Raw genomic sequence first — 19,047 nt, forward strand, 5'->3', positions numbered from 1 at the left:
GATACGCTAGAGTGTGTCGAATGGGATAACGACCGAAATAAACGTCATAGTCACACCATGCCCATGTAGGGAGTCTCGCTACATGGCCTTGGCTCACGAGCCCGGCTCCCCGGCTAGCTCCCTAGGGGCTCCCTCCGGCTAGGGGAAGACCGGCTCCCCGGCTAGCGTTAGCTCGCTGCTGCTACCCGTCAGACATTTAAGTGGCCGCATAAACAAGGGACCCCCGGGACACCTCTAAACGTTGACTCAACAGTGTGGAAGGATGCTGCTGCTGCACCAGCTCAAGCTCCCAGTGCTCCCACTGCGGGGCTGCGCTGGGGAGTTGGGGCTCTCACAGCCAGGCTCACCGGGGGTGAGGGGGGCGGGGAACTCAAAACAGGTCAATCTGAGGAGGGCTGTTTTAGACTGTTTTAGTAAAAAGGGTGCTGTATTAAATGATCCTTGTGGTATTTTGACCAAAATATGTTACAGACATTGCATTAAGACCCCAAGGAACCATATCAACTGTGGTAAAATGGGCATAATATGTCTCCTTTAATACCAGGTCGAGACAGGGGCTTGACTCAGGGGACTTACTAGTTGGCCGGGTGCTCAACGTGCTGCATGTTCAACATAACGACCCTCAGGACTGGTAAACACCCAGAGATTAAAACATCCCATTAGTCAGTAAGAACTGAAGAAGCCTCTTGAACAAAATGTGAAATGTCTTCAAGAAACACAAGCTAGTCCAGTCGCCTGTGTACATGTGTACAAGTCTTACTGTCGGAGAGAAGACGACACTCTGTTTAAGACTGAGCACTTTACTGTGGGACGTTAAACACTTTGATGCTTGTGGATACTCAGTTTCTTAATAATGCAAAAATAAAACATCATCACGGTTTCAACACGTATGTTTACAAACTGGATCGAGCACTGGTGTGGATGCATTTGGAGAGGAATATCAAAAACAGAGAAACTGGAAGAGAGTCGCATGGTTATTTTTCAATGAAAGCTAAAAGCCTAATTTGAAATATATTGAGAGACACATATACTTTATTATTCATGTAACAAGACGACCTGACATTAGACAAACTCGTGTTGCTGAGCTTGATTTTCTTGCTTGTACAAACTGCGTCATGACCCCAGCCTTATTTTAACACAATTCCATTTCATTTGCATGGTGCCAAATCCTAATTACATCTTCTCCAGGCACTTTGCATAGTAAGATCCAGAAAATATGGATAAAGCCAAACGTTCCCACAACAATCAATCACTTCCCTTGTAACTGGAGAGAGAAGAAAGGTGGGTTGGTTCAAGACTGGTTCTTATAAAAAAAATAGTTGGAGTGATGTTTATAGATGTAATGATATTAATAATGATAGAAACACCAGTTAATAGTAGTTTGAGGGCCTCCGCTCTGCTGGGATTTTTTTATACAAATTTTTGCATTTGTGAACAAAAGTAATCTTAGGATCAATATTTAAAGTAATAAAACTATTTGAGGCACCGAATTGGATTTGAAACAACTATAAAAAAGCTAGATTATTTTTCTTAGGAGTCTCACCGAGTGTTTTATTTTTTTTTATATTTATTTATATGTGTTTACCTGCTGATTGGTGGTAGTTAGCAGTGGGTCAAAGTTGGTGGTGGCAGCAAAGACCCCGTGATCTGGTATTTATAGTGGAGGAGACATAAATAGCTCCAGTGTGTGTGGACACCGAGGAAGCACACTGTTGAAAGATATGACCACTGGAGCAGAAGGACTACGTTTTGACTGAAGGTAACAAATAGAAACCTGGCATTTATTATTTTCTTTTCTTTTTAATTGTACCTGTAGTGACACGTCTCTAGAAAGGGGCTATACAAATTCAAGTTTATATTTGTATAATTATTAAAACCAGAGTGTGTATAGTGGAGCTTGAAGGCCAGGCTGTTGCAGTAGAGATTTAGCTGCTGACTTGTAGCTGTCGAATTACTGTGTCATGTTGTTGTTTTCAATTCCACGTCATAGTCTTTGTTTCTGGATATATATAACACCCCATGCACAAAGGTTTCCTCATTACTTTTTTCTATATAATTAGTAGTTAATGACCTTTTTTATATGACAAGTGACAGTTTGTTGACTATGTGCAAAGCGTTTTACTTTACCTCCATAATTCTTAAGTACTTAGCTACCTACCTACCTTCCTTCCTACCTACCTACCTACCTTCTTTCCTACCTACCTTCCTTCCTTCCTACCTACCTACCTACCTACCTACCTACCTACCTACCTACCTACCTACCTACCAGCTACTTACCTATCTTCCTTCCTTCCTTCCTTCCTTCCTTCCTAATTACCTACCAACTTAGCTACCTTTCTACCTACCTACCTTCCTACCTACCTACCTAGCTAAATACCTACCTTCCTTCCTTCCTTCCTTCCTTCCTTCCTTCCTTCCTTCCTACCTACTTACCTACCTACCTACCTACCTACCTACCTACCTACCTACCTACCTACCTACCTTCCTTCCTTTCTTCCTACCTACTTACCTACCTACCTACCTACCTACCTACCTACCTACCTACCTACCTACCTACCTACATACCTACCTACCTACTTACCTACTTACCTACCTACCTACCTACCTACCTACCTACCTACCTACCTACCTTCCTTCCTTTCTTCCTACCTACCTACCTACCTACCTACCTACCTACCTACCTACCTACCTACCTACCTACCTACCTACCTTCCTTCCTTCCTTCCTACCTACCTACCTGACTTCCTACCTACCTACCTACCTTCCTTCCTTTCTTCCTACCTACCTACCTACCTACCTACCTACCTACCTACCTTCCTTCCTTCCTACCTACCTACCTACCTGACTTCCTACCTACCTACCTACCTACCTACCTACCTACCTTCCTTTCCTTCCTTCCTACCTACCTACCTACCTACCTACCTACCTTCCTACCTACCTACCTACCTACCTACCTACCTACCTTCCTACCTACCTACCTACCTCCCTACCTATCAACCCACCTACCTATATACCTGATTTAACACTGTGTAAACTATTCCCAGTTCAGCTGCACTATGCTGACGTTTACTTCTCCCTGTCAACAGTCAATTGTTCTCAGGTGTCTGGTTTAACGTTGATCTTTACTTTATCTCTCCAGAGGAACTCCTTGTGCATTTCAGATGACCACAAAGACAGAGGACGATGTTTGTCAATCAGACGATGACTTTGATGAAGATGAGGCAACACAGTATATAATTGAACAAAGTTTGGTTCAGTATAGGAAACTCAAAGGATTGAATCCGAGGTAAATCTCTAACCGCACAGTGTTAAACGTCTGTTCCTGCTCTTTGTTATTTAAATTCTTGCTTTTTGGCAGTGATCTGAAACCCAGTGATGATCCTGATGGGATATTCAAAGCGATCAAGGAGGGTAAAATGTTGTATTATTGAATCTGATAAATCAGATTATTTATCTCATCAAATCATTGATTATTATAATGTGTCTCAATGTGCAGGTGATGAAGATGCACTGAACAGACTGGCAGAGCAGCCAGAGACTCTGTCCAGAGTGGATGAGCGAGGATGGATCCCTCTGCATGAGGCTGCAGTGCAGCTCAATAAAAGGATACTAGAGATCATTTTCTCAGGTAGTTAAGTTAAAACAAAAAACTTTTTGTCAAATTCTGCATATTGATTAGTTTGGTGTCCCAGCCTCAGCCCCGGGGGCCGTCCAATGTCGCACTCTGAAGGGTGAGACGCCACTGTTTCTAGCCGTGGTCCATGGAATCAGAGAGAACGCCACCTTCCTGCTGCAGAACGGCTGCAGCCCGGATCTGCAGAACGACGAGCAGGATTCTCCTCTAGTGGCAGGTATCTGACACCTTATTCATCTGAACGCAAAATGCTTCTCATTTTACACAAGATTAAAAATAAAACGTATATCTCTCTTCATCTAAATAATTTTGCAGCTATCCTTAATGACCAGTATGACCTGGCCACTCTGCTGCTCCGCTACAGAGCCACAGTGGACCAGACGGGACCGCTCAACAGGACCGCTCTACATGAATGTGCTTTTTTAGGCCTGGAGAACTTTGTCTACCTGCTCCTGGAGTCCGGTGCCGACCCAAACGCATGCGACGTCAGGAAGAAGACGCCGCTGGCCCTGGCTGCACAGAATGGACATTTGAACGTGGTGGAGGCCCTGTTACAGAAAGGTCAAAGCCCAAATTCACGAATGACAATTTGTTTCATAGGGTTTCACAAGGTGCGACGTCCTCTGTCCTTAATCCTCAACAAGAGTACCAGAATAAAACGGGGGGGGGGGGGGGTAATATAGAAACCTCAGAGAGCCACATGTGAGGATTCCTCTCCAAGGACGGACAGAAGTGCAGTAGATGTCGTTTCTAACACAGCAGATCAACATATGACATTTACAACATTCATGAGAAAAGAAATGTAACATAGATGAAGAGGTGTATCAATGTCTAGGGGTAGGTTAAGTCAGAATGAAGGGAGCAGCGATGACAGTTGTAATAATGGAGGTATTCTCTGAAATAGTGACATCAGTGGAAGATATTTGTCTGTTTCTCTTTCATCACAGTTTAAGTTGCTCTGACAATTTATGGTGGAAAAGTAAAGGGTTAAGACACAATTTGCATTTTGGCATATTTAAGCTTTGCACAATATATTTAAAAAGTCATAAATCTGGGGAGGACTGTGGTCAAATGTATGAATTCTCCTCCTTTCAGCTCTGCAAATCAAATCTCTTCTTTCCCTGCCATGTTTGTCCTGCAGGAGCCCATGTGTGGTGTGAATCTGACTCGGGGACTGTTCTATTTGATGCAGCGTCGTCAGGAAACCCTGACGTCATCTCCTTACTGCTGGACAACGGGGCCGATCCCAACCGACCTCTTTACAGCGGCCACCTGCCAATTCACCGTTTGGCCTACCACGGACACCGCCTGTGAGGAGAACCTGTAGCTGCTTTCAGACATGCACTGACCTCTGATTGCAAATGTCTGAGTGAGAGCCTCTGAGCGCTCTGAGGACGACTAGTAAAAAGTCCAATGTTCACAGTCGATGATGTGAGAGCACAGCAGGAGATGTTTCTAACATGCGACAGATGTGAAGATAAAAAAAAAAAGGAGACACGTTAAAGACACAAAAATGCCAAGGTTAAGAACCAATCGATAGACAAAAACAAATTCCCTCTACCGCAAAATTAATACATTACTGTCCGCTAGACCCCCCCTCACCCCTGTTGTTGTGAAAGCGTCTGTGTGGAGAATCTCCTGCTGTGTTGTTCACGTGTAAAAGGCAAACTCAGGAGATGGTCTGAACCAAATTCTGCTGACGTCCTCTGCAGTTTGTGTCTGAAATGTTTCAGCCCCTTTTCAAACAGAGTGTGTGTTATCTAACGTGGTCTCCTCTCTGACAGGGCCCTGGAGCACCTCATCCCAGTGACTACACTGGACGCTGTAAGGGAAAGCGGGATGAGTCCTCTCCACTCAGCAGCTGCCGGGGGTCATCCCCATTGCGTGGAGATACTGCTCAAAGCCGCCTACGACCCAAACTTCATGCTGCACTCGAGGGTGCGAAGCAACTACGACGACGATCGCAGGTCGGCCCTCTTTTTCGCGGTGTCCAACAATGACCTTCAGTGCACCCGCCTGCTGCTGGAGGCCGGGGCCATGGTGAACCAGGACCCTATCAACTGTTTGCAGGTGGCTCTCAGACAGGGCAACTATGAGCTGATCAACACGCTGCTGAAGTTTGGGGCAAATGTGAACTACTACTCCCGCATCAACACCACCCACTTCCCCTCGGCCCTGCAGTACGCCCTGAAAGACGAGGTCATGCTGAGAATGATCCTGAACCACGGGTACGATGTCAAACGCTGCTTTGACTGTCCTTATGGAGACAGCTCCCACGACTACGCCCCCTGGACGACTTCCGTCATCAAAGACATGGTGGTGAGATGAAGCTGCTCCGAGAGAGGCAGGGGGAGAAGTGGAGGTAAAGACTTTCTTTCACACCATGTCTCCTTGTGCCTTTCAGTTCTGTGAGGTGATAACCGTGTCGTGGCTGAAGCACCTCTCTGCTCAGGTGGTGCGCATCATGCTCGACTACACCGACCACGTGACCTTCTGCACCAAACTGAAGGACACGTTGGAGGAGCAGAAACAGTGGCCGGAGATCTGCCACCTTCAAAGTAAGAGCTGCCGTGATCCTTCTTTGGACCATTTATTTTTTACCTGGCAGCAAAAGTGTATTGTTGATGATTTTGTTCTCTGCGCTCAGGAAATGCTCGGAGCCTGAAGCACCTGTGTCGGCTGCGGATAAGGGAGCATCTCAACCGCTTGCGTCTGAGAGAACCGGCCTTCATCAACTTCCTTCCTCTTCCTCCCAGCCTGAAAGATTACCTCCGCTACAAGGAGTTTGATGTGTACAGCCGGGGCAGCATGGGGAATCCCATGTGAAAACACACACATTGATTTACAGCTCTCAGAGACAGAGGGACGAACACAGTCAATGTTTGCCTTGTTGTTGTGTTTTATGGATTTATGCTACTACTGTTATGTACAATGATAATTCAATTCTTTGTTTGAAAATTCCTTTAAGAAGCTGTGAAATAAGGATTTAATTACCATCACCGTAATTATACTTATTTTAAACTCAGGGTCTTCGTGTTATTAAATCTAATTTAGAATGTGAATACAAAAAATTGCTTAAATATATTTTGTTGATTACTCATATGAGAATAAATTAGAGCAACAGAATGTGCATTCAATCAAAATGTTTATAAAGTCATGAACAATACATAAAAATGTGTCTTTCTCTTATCATGAGGAAGAAAGGAGGCTGTTCTGCCTTTGTCTCTACCTGGTGGTAGGATGAGGTATAACAAGAGTGGTAATTGCTTCAATAAAATGGCTTCAATAAAGGGGTTTCTGCAGTTTGTTCTTTGTGATTTAAAATAGTTTCACTTTCATACCATTGACAAAATCCCATGTCCATCACATTTCTCTAAGTTAACGCAGTATCCATCTCCTCAGCTGGGTGGTGCAGATTCTTCTGTCTGCAAACCACAGACCTGTCTTGCTAGGTGTGCGGCGCCCCCTTGTGACTATGAATTAAAGTTAAAAGGGATGGTTCACTGAAAAATGGAAATTCATTCATCTACTTAGCATTACCTGATGAGTTGACATAAAACAAATGCTTCATGTGGCTTTGGAAGGAATTGTTCTTTGTTGAACTTTGATCGGCAGTAATGTGTGACTGTGCCTTTAGTCTGAAAAATAAAGCTAAAACAATTTAGAAATGAAATCATATGCATACACATCCAACTCATACCTGGGTTTGTAAACCCATATGCACTCTATGACACACACAAACACACACACACACACACAGGACGCATGTCAGGAATTTACATAAAACGTATCAAATTTATTTGTCTCCATCATTGCGAGCCAGACTTAATTTTGCTTATAAGAATATTTTATAGGTATATAATTGACAGTTTCTTTTAGTGATAAAAATAAACACAACATTTCATTTTCAAAATCCATCTGTTTCTATATATTTCTTAATAGGAATGTCAGTGTAAATAGCAAACTACCACCATGTGGTCAAATTATAGCAAAACACACAAAGTCCTAAAAGCACTTTTGGTCAAATAACAGTTTTCTAATAACATACTCTGATATATTTTGTATTATTATGTATGACATCAATTATCATGGTGTATAAAATGAAACAAAAAGTGATCAACTTGTTGTGATAGCTTAAAGACACAAACACCACACAGGTCTGTGATGACATCTAGGTCAAACAGTGGTACAGTACATGGACAGAGGAAGTTTCTGTGATATAACACTTGGCGGCTAAAAGTGTAAAAGTTACAGTAGCAGTGAAAATATGGAGGAGCCAGAGCAGCGTTGTAGTTTTCTGTCCCAGTCACAGCGTCAGTCAGACTGTCCTCTGGACCACAGCAGCAATCGGTGAACAGGCAGCGAGCGAGCGGGACGGCCTCACACACAGGTCGAGTACTTCCGCACCTGGTCCCGGATCTGGTCCCGCACCATGGTGGCGTTTTCCTTCAGCTCGTCCAGCTCCACGCCCTGCCTCTCCATCCGCAGCTTGTTATTCTTTAACTTTTTCTCCAGTCCTGCAGAGAGGGACACAGGGGTCAACGTGGGGCGGCAGCAGGAGGGGACTCATCATTTACTCATCAACAGGAATCACAAGAAAGTAATGCAGTGGTTTAGGCGACCACCTGAGAAATCACACGCAGTGAGACACAGAGCAGCCGGAGCCGCCACGACAAATTCAACTGTCCTGCCTTCTTCAGATCAGTGGATCAGGATCACGGTGGCAGGTGATCGTGGATTATTACTACAACTAGACTGCAGCTTAGGTATACAATATGCCTCCTCACATATACCTCTATTATTGCAATTGTCTTTGCTGCTCCCTTCATCTGTCATTTAGTATAAAAACATTGATACACCTCTCCATTTATGTTAGACAGTGTTGTTCTGATGATGTGCTCTGCTACACTCATCTTTCTACTTCTGTCCGTCCTGGTGGAGGAATGTGACTCTCTGAGGTTTCTACACTGTTCTTTTTAGAAGTTTGTCCTCACTCTTGTTGAGGGCTCAGGGCAGAGGAGGTCGCACCTTCTTAAAACCAAGCAGGCAAATTGTGCTTTGTGAATATGAGCTATACAAATCAAATTTGATTCATTGATGAATGACACCGAACAGTCGCAGACACAACAATGTTGATTAAGAATGCTACAACCTATTTTATATGTATTTATTTGATATCCCATTTAAAACAGATTCCTTTACTTTGAGTCACATGAAGCAGCCCTGCACACCGCCCACTCAGGGGAGAAAACCTTCTTATGACAATCGTAATCATCGTATGATACTTAAATATTATAAATGATACCTAATTCAACATGTCTCAACTTCTTTGTCATGTCATCACTATGGTCTGTCAGTGTGTAGGTGTATATATATGCACAAACTGTCCTCTCTGTCTGGTTATTGTTCAGGATATGAAGGTGAACATAACCTGGCTATTAATCCCTGCTTGATTCTGAGCCGGATTTAAGGCCACATTAACATTGAAGCGACCTGTACACACACATACACACATACACACTTGAGTTGACGTCTTACTGGAAAATTATTTTATATTTTTGAAGCAGAACACTAACTTGCTGTTGTTTTCAGAAAACAAGCAGACATATGTCCCTTTCACCTCACTCAGTATCTCTGCCTCGGCTCTTCGTCTTCAACTCTCCCTCCCCTCAGAGTCTAAGAAAGTCTCACTAATGAGAAGAAGGTTACACTCTCCACTCTTTATGGGATGCTTCATACTTTAATGGGCTTTTTGAGCTGTAAACATAACTGTAATAGCTGATGTAGAGTCACCTGTATGAGACATCTCTAAATCATCAAATTTGACAGAGTTATCACCATCTAGGTGTTTCTCAGCTCGGCCAAACATCACTGCATCGTAAATGTATTTGATTCAATTTCCAGGGAAAGACACTTCCGCCGAACTTCAAAGATCTGACAAGTACAAACACATTTACAGAAGAGAAGAGGTGAACTGTTGCATTCTCGCAGTCAAACCACACTAGCTAATAAAAAGCTTGTTAATACGGAGAGCAGCTTCATGTACTCACTCTCGAGTTGTTTTATCCCGCTCGTAGCTTTGTTTAAGAGGTAGTCGGCCTCCTTCTTCATATCCTTCGCCTGCTGGTTGATGCTGTTCAAATCTCCGCCACCAAGAGAGTCCACCTTCATCCGCAGCTCACGGTACCGCTCCTCTGTGTCATTGAGGTTCTGGGAGGAAACATAATACATTGTTACATTTTCACCTTATTTATTCTAAATAAATCTTGGTTAAGTCTTTCCCATTAATTATCTCCGGTATGGCAGTCTGCCCTATTCTATATTTTCCCGCCGTAGTTTCAGTTTGTTACACGTCTCATGATAACAAGAGATCTCTAACTTGGTGTTTTTACCGTCCATGCAGACCGACAGGCCTCATGTTTTCAGTTGCAGCTGTGAGCATATCCAAAAGGAATGCGGTTCTCTCTCTTGCTTGAGATCTTTTTAGTCTGTGTCCCTGTCACTCAGAATCTGCTGTGAGTGACGTTTGAGCACGTGCTTGTTCACCCCAGGCTATCCTTTCATACATTTTGGTTAACCATAAACCACCACATATCCGGTGCTTACCCGCTCCAGTGAGGACGCCATGTGAGTGGCGTTGTCAGCCAGGGCTTTGGCGTTTTCCGCCATCTGTCTGTTCTGCTCCGTCTTGTTCCTCAGAGCTTCAACCCCCATAGAGAGGTTGCTCAAACGCATCATCACGTCCATTTGCTTGCCATCCAGCTGGTCCAGCCTCTTCGCCACCTGAGAGAAAATTACATATTACTCAAGCAATTTGCGAGAATATACTCTTTTATGTTGATAAGAATAAAACGCCTCAATTAAATTAAGCACTTTACAGGCAGGGGTCAACGGAAGATCAAAGATGGAAGTGCACCTACAGTTTGGCACATTGCAGCTAAGTAATTGCATGGTGAGTCACGCTGTACCTCAGCCGTCGCCTCCCTCGTGCTGTTCAGGTTATTGTTGGCCTCTTCAAGGGCGACCCTTGCTTCCTCGATGGCCTTTTCAGACACTTCCAACGCCTGCTTCGTGCTATTGACTTTGTCCTTCACTCCTTCTGCTCGCTTCCTGCACAACGTCAACAGAGGAAACAGAAAAAGGTTGCAATTGAAACGTTTATGTGATAAATGCAAATTTATATTTTTTGTTACGGCTGCTGAACCCGACATCTGAAAGTGTCACTGGGAAACAAAACAGTGAAGCTGAGGGAACCTACAGAATAAATAACATATCAACATAAAAGATCTCGACCTTGCTCTTTTGCTCTGTTGTATCATTGTATAGCTGTGTGCAGAGCTGTGTGCAGAGCTGTGTGCAGCACTTTTTAAAGGAATTCATTTTGTGATTTTTTTTCCCTGCACAGTCTGTACAGGAATACTGCAGCAATATTTGAATGGAATTGAAAAAGTGTGTTTAGTGCTTTTAACAGCAAGGTGTGACTCTAAAATACAATCTGACACATTTTCTTTTGCCTTGTGGGTGGACGCTGAAGAACGAGATGTTCTGCTAGTTTTTGCCGTCTCTTTCACATGCTCCTTCTTACAGCAGGCAAACATAGTGTATGGTGAATGTGGTCACTGTTTTGAGAAGCAGCAGGATTACTTACTTGGCCTGTTGAGCTTCCTCAAGCAGCTCCTTGGCTTTGCTGATGTGCTGCGAGGTTTGGTTGACAATCTCCTCCATGTTGGTGAGGTTGGACAGGCCGTCCTTTATCCTCATGATCATGTTGTCCAGCATGGTCTTGTTGAACGGCAGCTGGATTGCCAACACCTGCAGAGCCACTTTCTCTATGCTCTCTGGATCGGCTCCCTCCTCTGCACAACAGGGAGGAAGGAGAGTCAGCGGATGCAAAAATGCAGAAACACTCAAACACCACATCATGCTGTACTTCTCCTCATGCAGGTGAACTCAGTTTAGCTGATTTAAGATCCATCTTTTAGAAGAGTTACCAGTTGTACTATGATAAACATACCAGTGAGAAAATCTCTGATCTTCTTAATGAAATCTTTGAGCTTCTTGTTGTTGTTTTCAAACTGGTCTTTCTTCTTCTCGGCTTTGTCCAGCGTGTTCATCGCCTGGTTCTTCACATCTTGCGTCAGAGAGGCGATGTCCTGGAGCTGGACACAGGAAACCCAGATGTCAGGTCAACAAAGAATCATTTATTTTGTATCGGGTCAAGTCGTGGCAGACACCAGGATGCACTGGCACTCAGATCCAGAGGAAGTACAGAATGTTAGAACTTGTTTCAGTACCTTCTTTGCAACACCCTGCAGCTCCTCATTGGCAGCGTTCAAGCCGTCCCTGGCGAGCCCGGCCTGATGAAGGGCAGACACGGAGGCGCTCACCGTTCCGTTGCATCCGTCTCCTCCACACACGCGATTACCCTGATCGTCGCGGCAACCGGCACCACCACACTGGCTGTCTGGGCAACTGCCATTTACGCTGTCATTGCTGTGACCACCACAAACCTGAAGGTAGAAACAATGCATTATCTCTCACCCTGAGATCATTAGGTCAGTCAATGAGAAAAGAAAATAATAATCTGGAATCTGGAAAGGATTTATGCTCCATGTTTAGCTCTATAAAGGTAAATCAAATTAGATCTAGGTATTAATACAAGGTATGAACAGGCCAACTTTAACTTTTCTAATATGTTTTAACTAAGTAATACATTGATCTATGGGGCAACAATGCAATAAGCCCTCACCTAAAGTATAAAAGTATTACTGGTTGGTTAAAACACTTCCTGCCACCTATACATCCAGTTCATCTCAATCTTTCCCTGTTCTCAGATGTACCCGGCTCACCTTGTCATGATCCTGTTCACTAACCACACACGCAGTGCGTTGACTAGTGATAGCAAATGTTTCCACCACAGTTTAGCCTTCGTTTTAATGTCAGTGCAGACAGTGTGTGTCAAACTAAAATCCATAATCGAGGCTACATCATGTGATTATTAATTTTTTTTTGCTTTAATTCAGTTCGCCCGATACTTTCAGCTCATTTCCGACCGTCCACTCAGGTGTATCTGTGTGTGATCTATGCATCTATGCCACTAGACCTCACTCTAACTCCAATAAATTAAGAATTATTTGAAAAAATACTACATTAAAAAAAAATTACATTCAGTTACAATCGAACGAACAAAATAAACTTAGTCTACCTTGTGGCTGAGGAGATGAACCTTCTCATCCAGGTTGTGAGCCTTCTGCTGCAGCTCGCTCAATGATTTGTTCTGAGCAGCCAGAGAGCGGAGGAACTTGTCTTTACTGGCATCCAGCAGGTCTTCAGTGAGACCGCGGGTTTCTTTGGACTGTTCCACCGCACCGGAGGGGCTGTACACTGAAGCGTTGCATTTCTCCTGAGCCTCGAATGATTGTTGATAGTACTTCTTGATTTTCTCAAACTGATCTGGGATGAGACAAGAACACGAGTTGGTGTTCGACAGTTATGATTGACAGCTAATTATTCTTTATATATTTACTCTTCTTTTGTTTGCTGTCTTGAGACGTTGTGCCGTTGAGCTTCATTGACTTAATTGAGTTTGCTACCTGCAAATCCTGAGGTGAGGTAGTCATCGAGCACGCGCTGTTTGTGAGCCACAGTGGTGTTGATGTCCCTGAGTTCCCTCTCCATATCAGTCAGTGTACGTCTCAGGGCCTCCTCTTCTCCTGCTGTTGTATTGAGCTCTCGGGTGACGCCCATCAGACGCCCATCTGTCAGTGCAATCTCAGCCCTGGAACATAAAAAGTGGTGTATTTAAATAAACCACATTGTTTGCTAAGAGGTGAAAGAAGACTCATATGCGTGAAGTTCCAAACACAGTTTGACATCCTCACCTGAGGTCATCAATGCTCTGTCCAATCAGCTGGTGGACCCTGTCGCTGTCCTGCACACTGATCAGATCCTGCACCTGCTTCAGCTTCTTTTCCAGTTCTTTGATGTAGGTGTCATCCACTCCTGGCGTGACCCCGCTCTCCAGGATCTTCTGCACGGTGTACTGGATGTGATCCACGTCCCTTCTGATCTGGCACACCGCGTCGTCCCACAGCTGAAAGCACGGGTGACACCGGACACATTTTGGGAAAGCGTCCGTGAAGCCTCGAGCGCACTCGTCGCACTGCTTCCCCGCCGCTCCCTCCCGGCACTCGCACACTCCCGTCGTTCTGTCACACTGGGCCATCTCTGAGCCCAGCGGATGACAGTTACACTCTGAAGGGAAGGAACCAGGGAAGGAAGCGAAGAAAGACATTTCATTTGTATTCATATCGGAGATGTAGCTGATATGCTCTGAAGAGTTCGGTGCTTTTTGAAGTCTGAAAATGTCTGTTAACAAGGTGAAATCCAGTGATGGACACTGTGTGGGATTCTTTGGCTTTGAATCTTAGTCATCATCACTGTATAACTTGCATTCGATTAATAAGTGGAAAATCAGGACCTAACATTACAGAGTAGTCTAAATCTCGTTTTAATGATGTAATACATTATCAACCCTTGTTAAAGAATCTTTTCATTCATGTGCACAACGATTACTTGAATGCATTTGCTTTCACTGTTTTTTAACATACTAACATGTTTTTTTATTATTATTGCTATTATTGTACTTACAAAATAAACTTTGGAATTGCTCTATAACATGGCAGCAGTGGCTACTGGCTACAATGTAATCTTATGGGGCAACTGCGACAGTCCACAAAATCTCCTCTTTTGTTCACCAATAAAATCCTAAAATTGTTATTGTGGGTCTTGGGTCAGAGTATGTCGGCATTAGAAATGTCACATCCTAATCAGAGGCCTAGGATGAAAGATTCCAGAATTCCCCTTGAACTGAACGGAATGGCAGGTTGATTTTGTTTACACTGATGGACTGTAATGTCACTAAATATCACTGTTATAACCAGCTTGAAATCAAGCAATCACATTTTATTTGTATAGCCCTTATTCACAAATCACAATTTGTCTCATAGGGCTTTAACATGGTGCATTAACATGATGAGCATTCCTGTTCACAAGTGTTTTATGCTCTATGGTATTTGTTTCAGGGTGACTTACCTTGACACTGTACCTGAGGGTCGCCCCAGTGGAACTGCTCACACTCAGTGCACTGTTTGCCTCCAAAGCCTGGACGACAATGGCACTGGCCTGTGAACTGTGGGAGACAGAGAGAGAAAGAGAGAGAGCTTCATCAAGAATGATGGCAGTCAGTTATGGATACAAAATAAATAACAATATGACAGTTGATCATTTTAATCTAAGACCTGCTCACCATGTTGCAGTGAGCACCCAGAGCGTGTTGTGGGTCACAGTGACAGGACTCACAGCCTCGGTCCTGACCAAAGTTCCAATGGTTCGGAGCGCACTGGTCACAGTTGTTTCCAGCCACATTGTCCCTGCAAGGACAAGCTCCTGTTTGCCGGTCACAGTGACACTGTCCATCACTGCAAGCAGACTGCATAGTGCCAGCAGTCACACAGGTACAACCTGACAAGAAAACATAGATTTACACAGAGAGAAGACACAAAGTCGAATTTCCACACTTTGTAATTTGATCAAATAAAATAATAACAGTCTAATGTTAAATTAAACGTTCTTAGTTTCCGTTGAACGGCAGGCCTGTTGAACTTCTGTTTTTTTTAGATTAAACAAGATGTACTTTACAACAGGCCAGTACATGGTCAAATCTGTACTGAATATCACATATTCAGTACAGAGAGTCTCAGCCTGAAAGTATCTACTTCACAATTTTCAGGCTCAGTCACAGTGCCACCTAGTGGAAACTGAAAATGACTCTTTTTATTTTTGGATATACTCCGAGCAGGTTGAACATATAACTTCCAATTAGGTCAGAAAACCAATAAAGCCTTGCTGACCTTCATTGGGAATATTGTGAGTTTTCATCATTGGTGCTGTGTTGAATTTCGAGTCTTTGTCATAAAGTATTGTAAATCCACAAAGTCAGATCTTGACCAAAGTTTAATAAAAGCTCCACCCTGAATACATGTAATATTTAATTTTCTCTATAAAGTTAAAACTCAGAGAGAGGCTGGTTATTTGTCACCCACAAATGTTTAGGCATACAGCTGGAATCTAACAGAACACAGACATAGCTTTAGCTTCTAAGCTAATCGAGAATAACTTTGCAAAGACAAATGTGCAATCATTACTCACGTCTGCAGTCCTGGGTCAGAGCATTTCCATAGTAACCCTGTTTACAGTGTGCACAGGAGGGGCCGTCGGTGTTGTACAGGCACTTGAGGCACTGGCCGGTCCTGGGGTCACATGACTCAAAGTCCTGGGTGTCGATGTTGCCGCTACACTCGCATGGTAGGCACTGCCCCCCATTCTGCTCTGGATTACCATAGTAACTAGGGGCACACTGGTCACAGCGGGATCCTTGTTAAAAAAACAGAGAATATAGAACATGTCAGTTTGGTTCAAAACTGCTTCGCACCGATGTAAAACATTAACAGAGTGTTAAACTCTGAATAGTTCACTGCAGATCAGCCACAGTGATTTTGCCAGGCCTGTTAAAAAGTGAACAACCAAAGACACCACAGTGTCATAGTTTACCGGTGTAGCCTTGCTTGCAGTTGCAGATGATCTGGTTAGTGCTGTGGTCAGCTTGACAGGAGTGTCCGTTAAAGTGATCTGATCCGGGGTTTCCAGGGCAGGGGCAGGGCCGGCAGTGTTCCCCTGAGCCAAGCACTGGGTTCCCAAAGAAGCCATCCACACAACTAGGGCAAACGCGGAAAGGTATTTTACCACCAGGGGCAAATGAACAGAGTCTGACATGTGATCTGAGTGTTATAACCTTACCGTTCACAGAGGTGTCCAGCCGTGTAGTCCCTACAGTCTCGACACTCCCCGGTGCTGGGGTCACAGAGGTCTGCGTGGCCGTTGCACTGACAGGGGCTGCAGCTGGGGAAGCCCCACTGGCCTGGTTGGCAGTCAGAGCACATCCGTCCAGTGGCTCCCTGCCTACACTGGCACTGGCCTGTAACTGGGTCACACTGGTGGCTCAATGAACCCTCAGAGTGGCAGTCGCAGGCTGGACAGGGGGAGGTATTTAAAGGGTTATTCACTGTTTCCCTATTGATATTCACTATCTGTGCTTCTTATTGGAATTTTGAACAAAAATAAACTGAATTATGTAGGCGAATTATTTATATGACTTATCTGAGGTAATGTTTTTGAAATTACATGGTGAAATTGAACTTGATTCGATTAGTATTTAGTTTTGATCTATTCTTATAATTTTGAAAGTTTAGACTACCTGATAAAACAAATCCTACTTATTATGCTCTGGTCCGTAATTAAGTGCTACACCATGTGACAGAGTTAACTGATCTTAGAGCAGACTCACCAGTGCAGCCATTCACTCCAAAGCCATAGGTTCCTGGGGCACACTGGTCACAGTGTTGACCCATGACGTTGGGTTTACATTGACACTGACCTCCCACTCTGTTGCACTCCCCACTGAGGGAACCCTGTGGGTCACACTGACAGGCTGGATACAATAGAGACAGAAAAATATGTTAAAAGCAGCGTAAACTTGAGACTTGAGCTGTCTGGATTTGAACTTGCTTCAACTAAATGTGAGTTCTGTACGTCTGTACTTACACAGAGCGCCGTCGTGAATGACGGAGGAAATACTACAGATGAGTTTGGAGCACATCTCAGCCAGGGCAGGCATCGGTGTGATCATGAAGGAATCCAGACACATGTAGCGAATCATCTCCTCCCGCCGGTGCTCCGCCTCTGGCTCATTGCCTTGGAAACCAGGAAGCTCAGTGTATTTGGGAATCAGAACCAGCTATGTAGATTTTTTTTTAAAAAGAAAGAAGAATCAAATAAAATCCTAGAAGGAATAATAGTCAATGCAATAAAGATGATAAAGTTGATACGCTAAAGTAATGAACTCATGCAGAAAGAAAAATTAAGAATCAAACAGTTCTTTTGAGAGGAGGTCTCACAAAAGAAGATACACGCCAATAGCCAGATTTGTATGGTAGTGTCTAACCAATATTAAAGAGGTCGATGCTACTGAAACATGTTTGGATATAAAAACATCATAAATAAAAAAAATTGCAGACCAATGCTGCCTTTCAAGCAGAGTGAGAGGTGGATAATGAGGGCAGTGGGTGAAATTCTTAGCTCACCGAGTCAATAAGAACGAAGGCTGTAAGATGTCTGTGTGAGACACCGTGGCGCTGGAACCTAATTGCCACCACATAACGGTTGCTGGGCTCGAAGCAGAATGGCCTGGGCATCTGGATATACCTGTTAAAATACACAAAAAGACAACGTTTGTCTGACACTTCTTCCATGGCCAATGCTCAATTATTATCACTCCCTGTGGAAAAAGGTAACATTCATGTAGCCTATGACGTTACAAAGCCACAGGGTTCGTAACAAGGTCAAGATAAGTGTTTTTTGTGAATTTAATGTCTAACAACGAGCCGTGCCTACTGCATATTGAAGGAGACCCATGTAAGTTTATTTATATATAAAAATGTTGACATATTTATTTATAGTTTTTTAGGGATTGTAGGCATGCGGCCTCCTGCCCTAGCTAACCATTAAGTGTTAATATCCCTTTCTTCATGTAGTAAAACAACAATAGAAAAAACAGATTAAAAGAGAACACGATATAAAACTAATTTTGCCAATATACATGCTTATGCACCAATAGATATGCACCTTTGCACGTATACATAAGAGAAATGAGGCTGATGGTGACTGTAACTTAAGTGTTTAAGTTTTTTTATTAGATCTTTTTTTACAATTTAGTTTTTTAATCTAACATATGTTTTGATATTATTTAAATGAGTTCAATGACAATGACACTGAAATCCAAATCATCAGAAATAGCACTTGCAGTTGTTAAATGAAACTGATAAGCATCATATGTTAGTGGCAGGATGTTCATCACTTCCATGTCTGACCACTGTGTTTATGGAGTAGTCACTTCTCTCCGGGGGAGACTTGATCCACCCTCTGTCTGCATCGGGGTTCCACCCCTGGTGGCTGTATTTTGGCTACTCGTTGCTAATTGGTTTTGGCTGACGTGCCCACCACAGAAGAGAGCGGAAGCCGAGCTATACGGTCCACTGAGACAGGCGGATCCGGGCCTGGTCCGACCACTTAGTTCCACATCAGTTCAGACTGTGAAAAGCTTTTCAGCCGGTTGAAATGAAACAGTCTTCATGTTATGGCTTTCCCTCTTCTTCATCCTATATCCTGTTCTCTGCTGCTTAGATCTCACCACAGAGATGAATAACGTTTAATTTTGTCTGATCTGCAAAAATCAGTCTAATGTGTTGACTCTGCATCTGTGTAATAAGCTTTTAATATCATAAGCTCAAAAATGT

At 43.6% G+C, this 19,047-nt stretch overlaps 2 protein-coding genes across 8 annotated transcripts in view; one reads left to right on the forward strand and one right to left on the reverse strand.

The window, feature by feature from the left end:
• Nucleotides 1-3,161: 3,161 nt before the first annotated feature.
• Nucleotides 3,162-6,460, forward strand: asb14b (ankyrin repeat and SOCS box containing 14b). Its single transcript, XM_053425414.1, has 9 exons — nucleotides 3,162-3,286; nucleotides 3,359-3,411; nucleotides 3,497-3,628; nucleotides 3,693-3,851; nucleotides 3,950-4,195; nucleotides 4,776-4,944; nucleotides 5,419-5,953; nucleotides 6,039-6,192; nucleotides 6,282-6,460. The coding sequence occupies exons 1-9, from the start codon at nucleotides 3,162-3,164 to the stop codon at nucleotides 6,458-6,460; spliced, it is 1,752 nt and encodes a 583-aa protein (XP_053281389.1).
• A 949-nt stretch (nucleotides 6,461-7,409) lies between these two features.
• The window catches only part of lamb2l (laminin, beta 2-like), a 55,713-nt gene continuing 44,075 nt past the window's right edge, over nucleotides 7,410-19,047 (reverse strand). For all 7 annotated transcript variants that reach the window (XM_053425109.1, XM_053425106.1, XM_053425108.1 and 4 more), the window contains 18 exons: nucleotides 17,836-17,956; nucleotides 17,297-17,489; nucleotides 17,040-17,183; nucleotides 16,493-16,724; nucleotides 16,247-16,410; nucleotides 15,845-16,069; nucleotides 14,943-15,157; nucleotides 14,729-14,825; nucleotides 13,516-13,888; nucleotides 13,228-13,412; nucleotides 12,840-13,087; nucleotides 11,929-12,144; nucleotides 11,649-11,793; nucleotides 11,283-11,490; nucleotides 10,603-10,744; nucleotides 10,241-10,417; nucleotides 9,685-9,844; nucleotides 7,410-8,151 (listed from right to left, as the gene is read on the reverse strand). In XM_053425109.1, coding sequence (XP_053281084.1) covers nucleotides 8,015-8,151; nucleotides 9,685-9,844; nucleotides 10,241-10,417; nucleotides 10,603-10,744; nucleotides 11,283-11,490; nucleotides 11,649-11,793; nucleotides 11,929-12,144; nucleotides 12,840-13,087; nucleotides 13,228-13,412; nucleotides 13,516-13,888; nucleotides 14,729-14,825; nucleotides 14,943-15,157; nucleotides 15,845-16,069; nucleotides 16,247-16,410; nucleotides 16,493-16,724; nucleotides 17,040-17,183; nucleotides 17,297-17,489; nucleotides 17,836-17,956 — 3,382 coding nt within the window. In that variant the 3' untranslated portion in view covers nucleotides 7,410-8,014. The remainder of the gene's footprint in view (nucleotides 8,152-9,684; nucleotides 9,845-10,240; nucleotides 10,418-10,602; nucleotides 10,745-11,282; nucleotides 11,491-11,648; nucleotides 11,794-11,928; nucleotides 12,145-12,839; nucleotides 13,088-13,227; nucleotides 13,413-13,515; nucleotides 13,889-14,728; nucleotides 14,826-14,942; nucleotides 15,158-15,844; nucleotides 16,070-16,246; nucleotides 16,411-16,492; nucleotides 16,725-17,039; nucleotides 17,184-17,296; nucleotides 17,490-17,835; nucleotides 17,957-19,047) is intronic.

This window comes from Pleuronectes platessa, chromosome 6 (genome assembly GCF_947347685.1).
Source record: "Pleuronectes platessa chromosome 6, fPlePla1.1, whole genome shotgun sequence".
Taxonomy (NCBI): Eukaryota; Metazoa; Chordata; class Actinopteri; order Pleuronectiformes; family Pleuronectidae; genus Pleuronectes; species Pleuronectes platessa.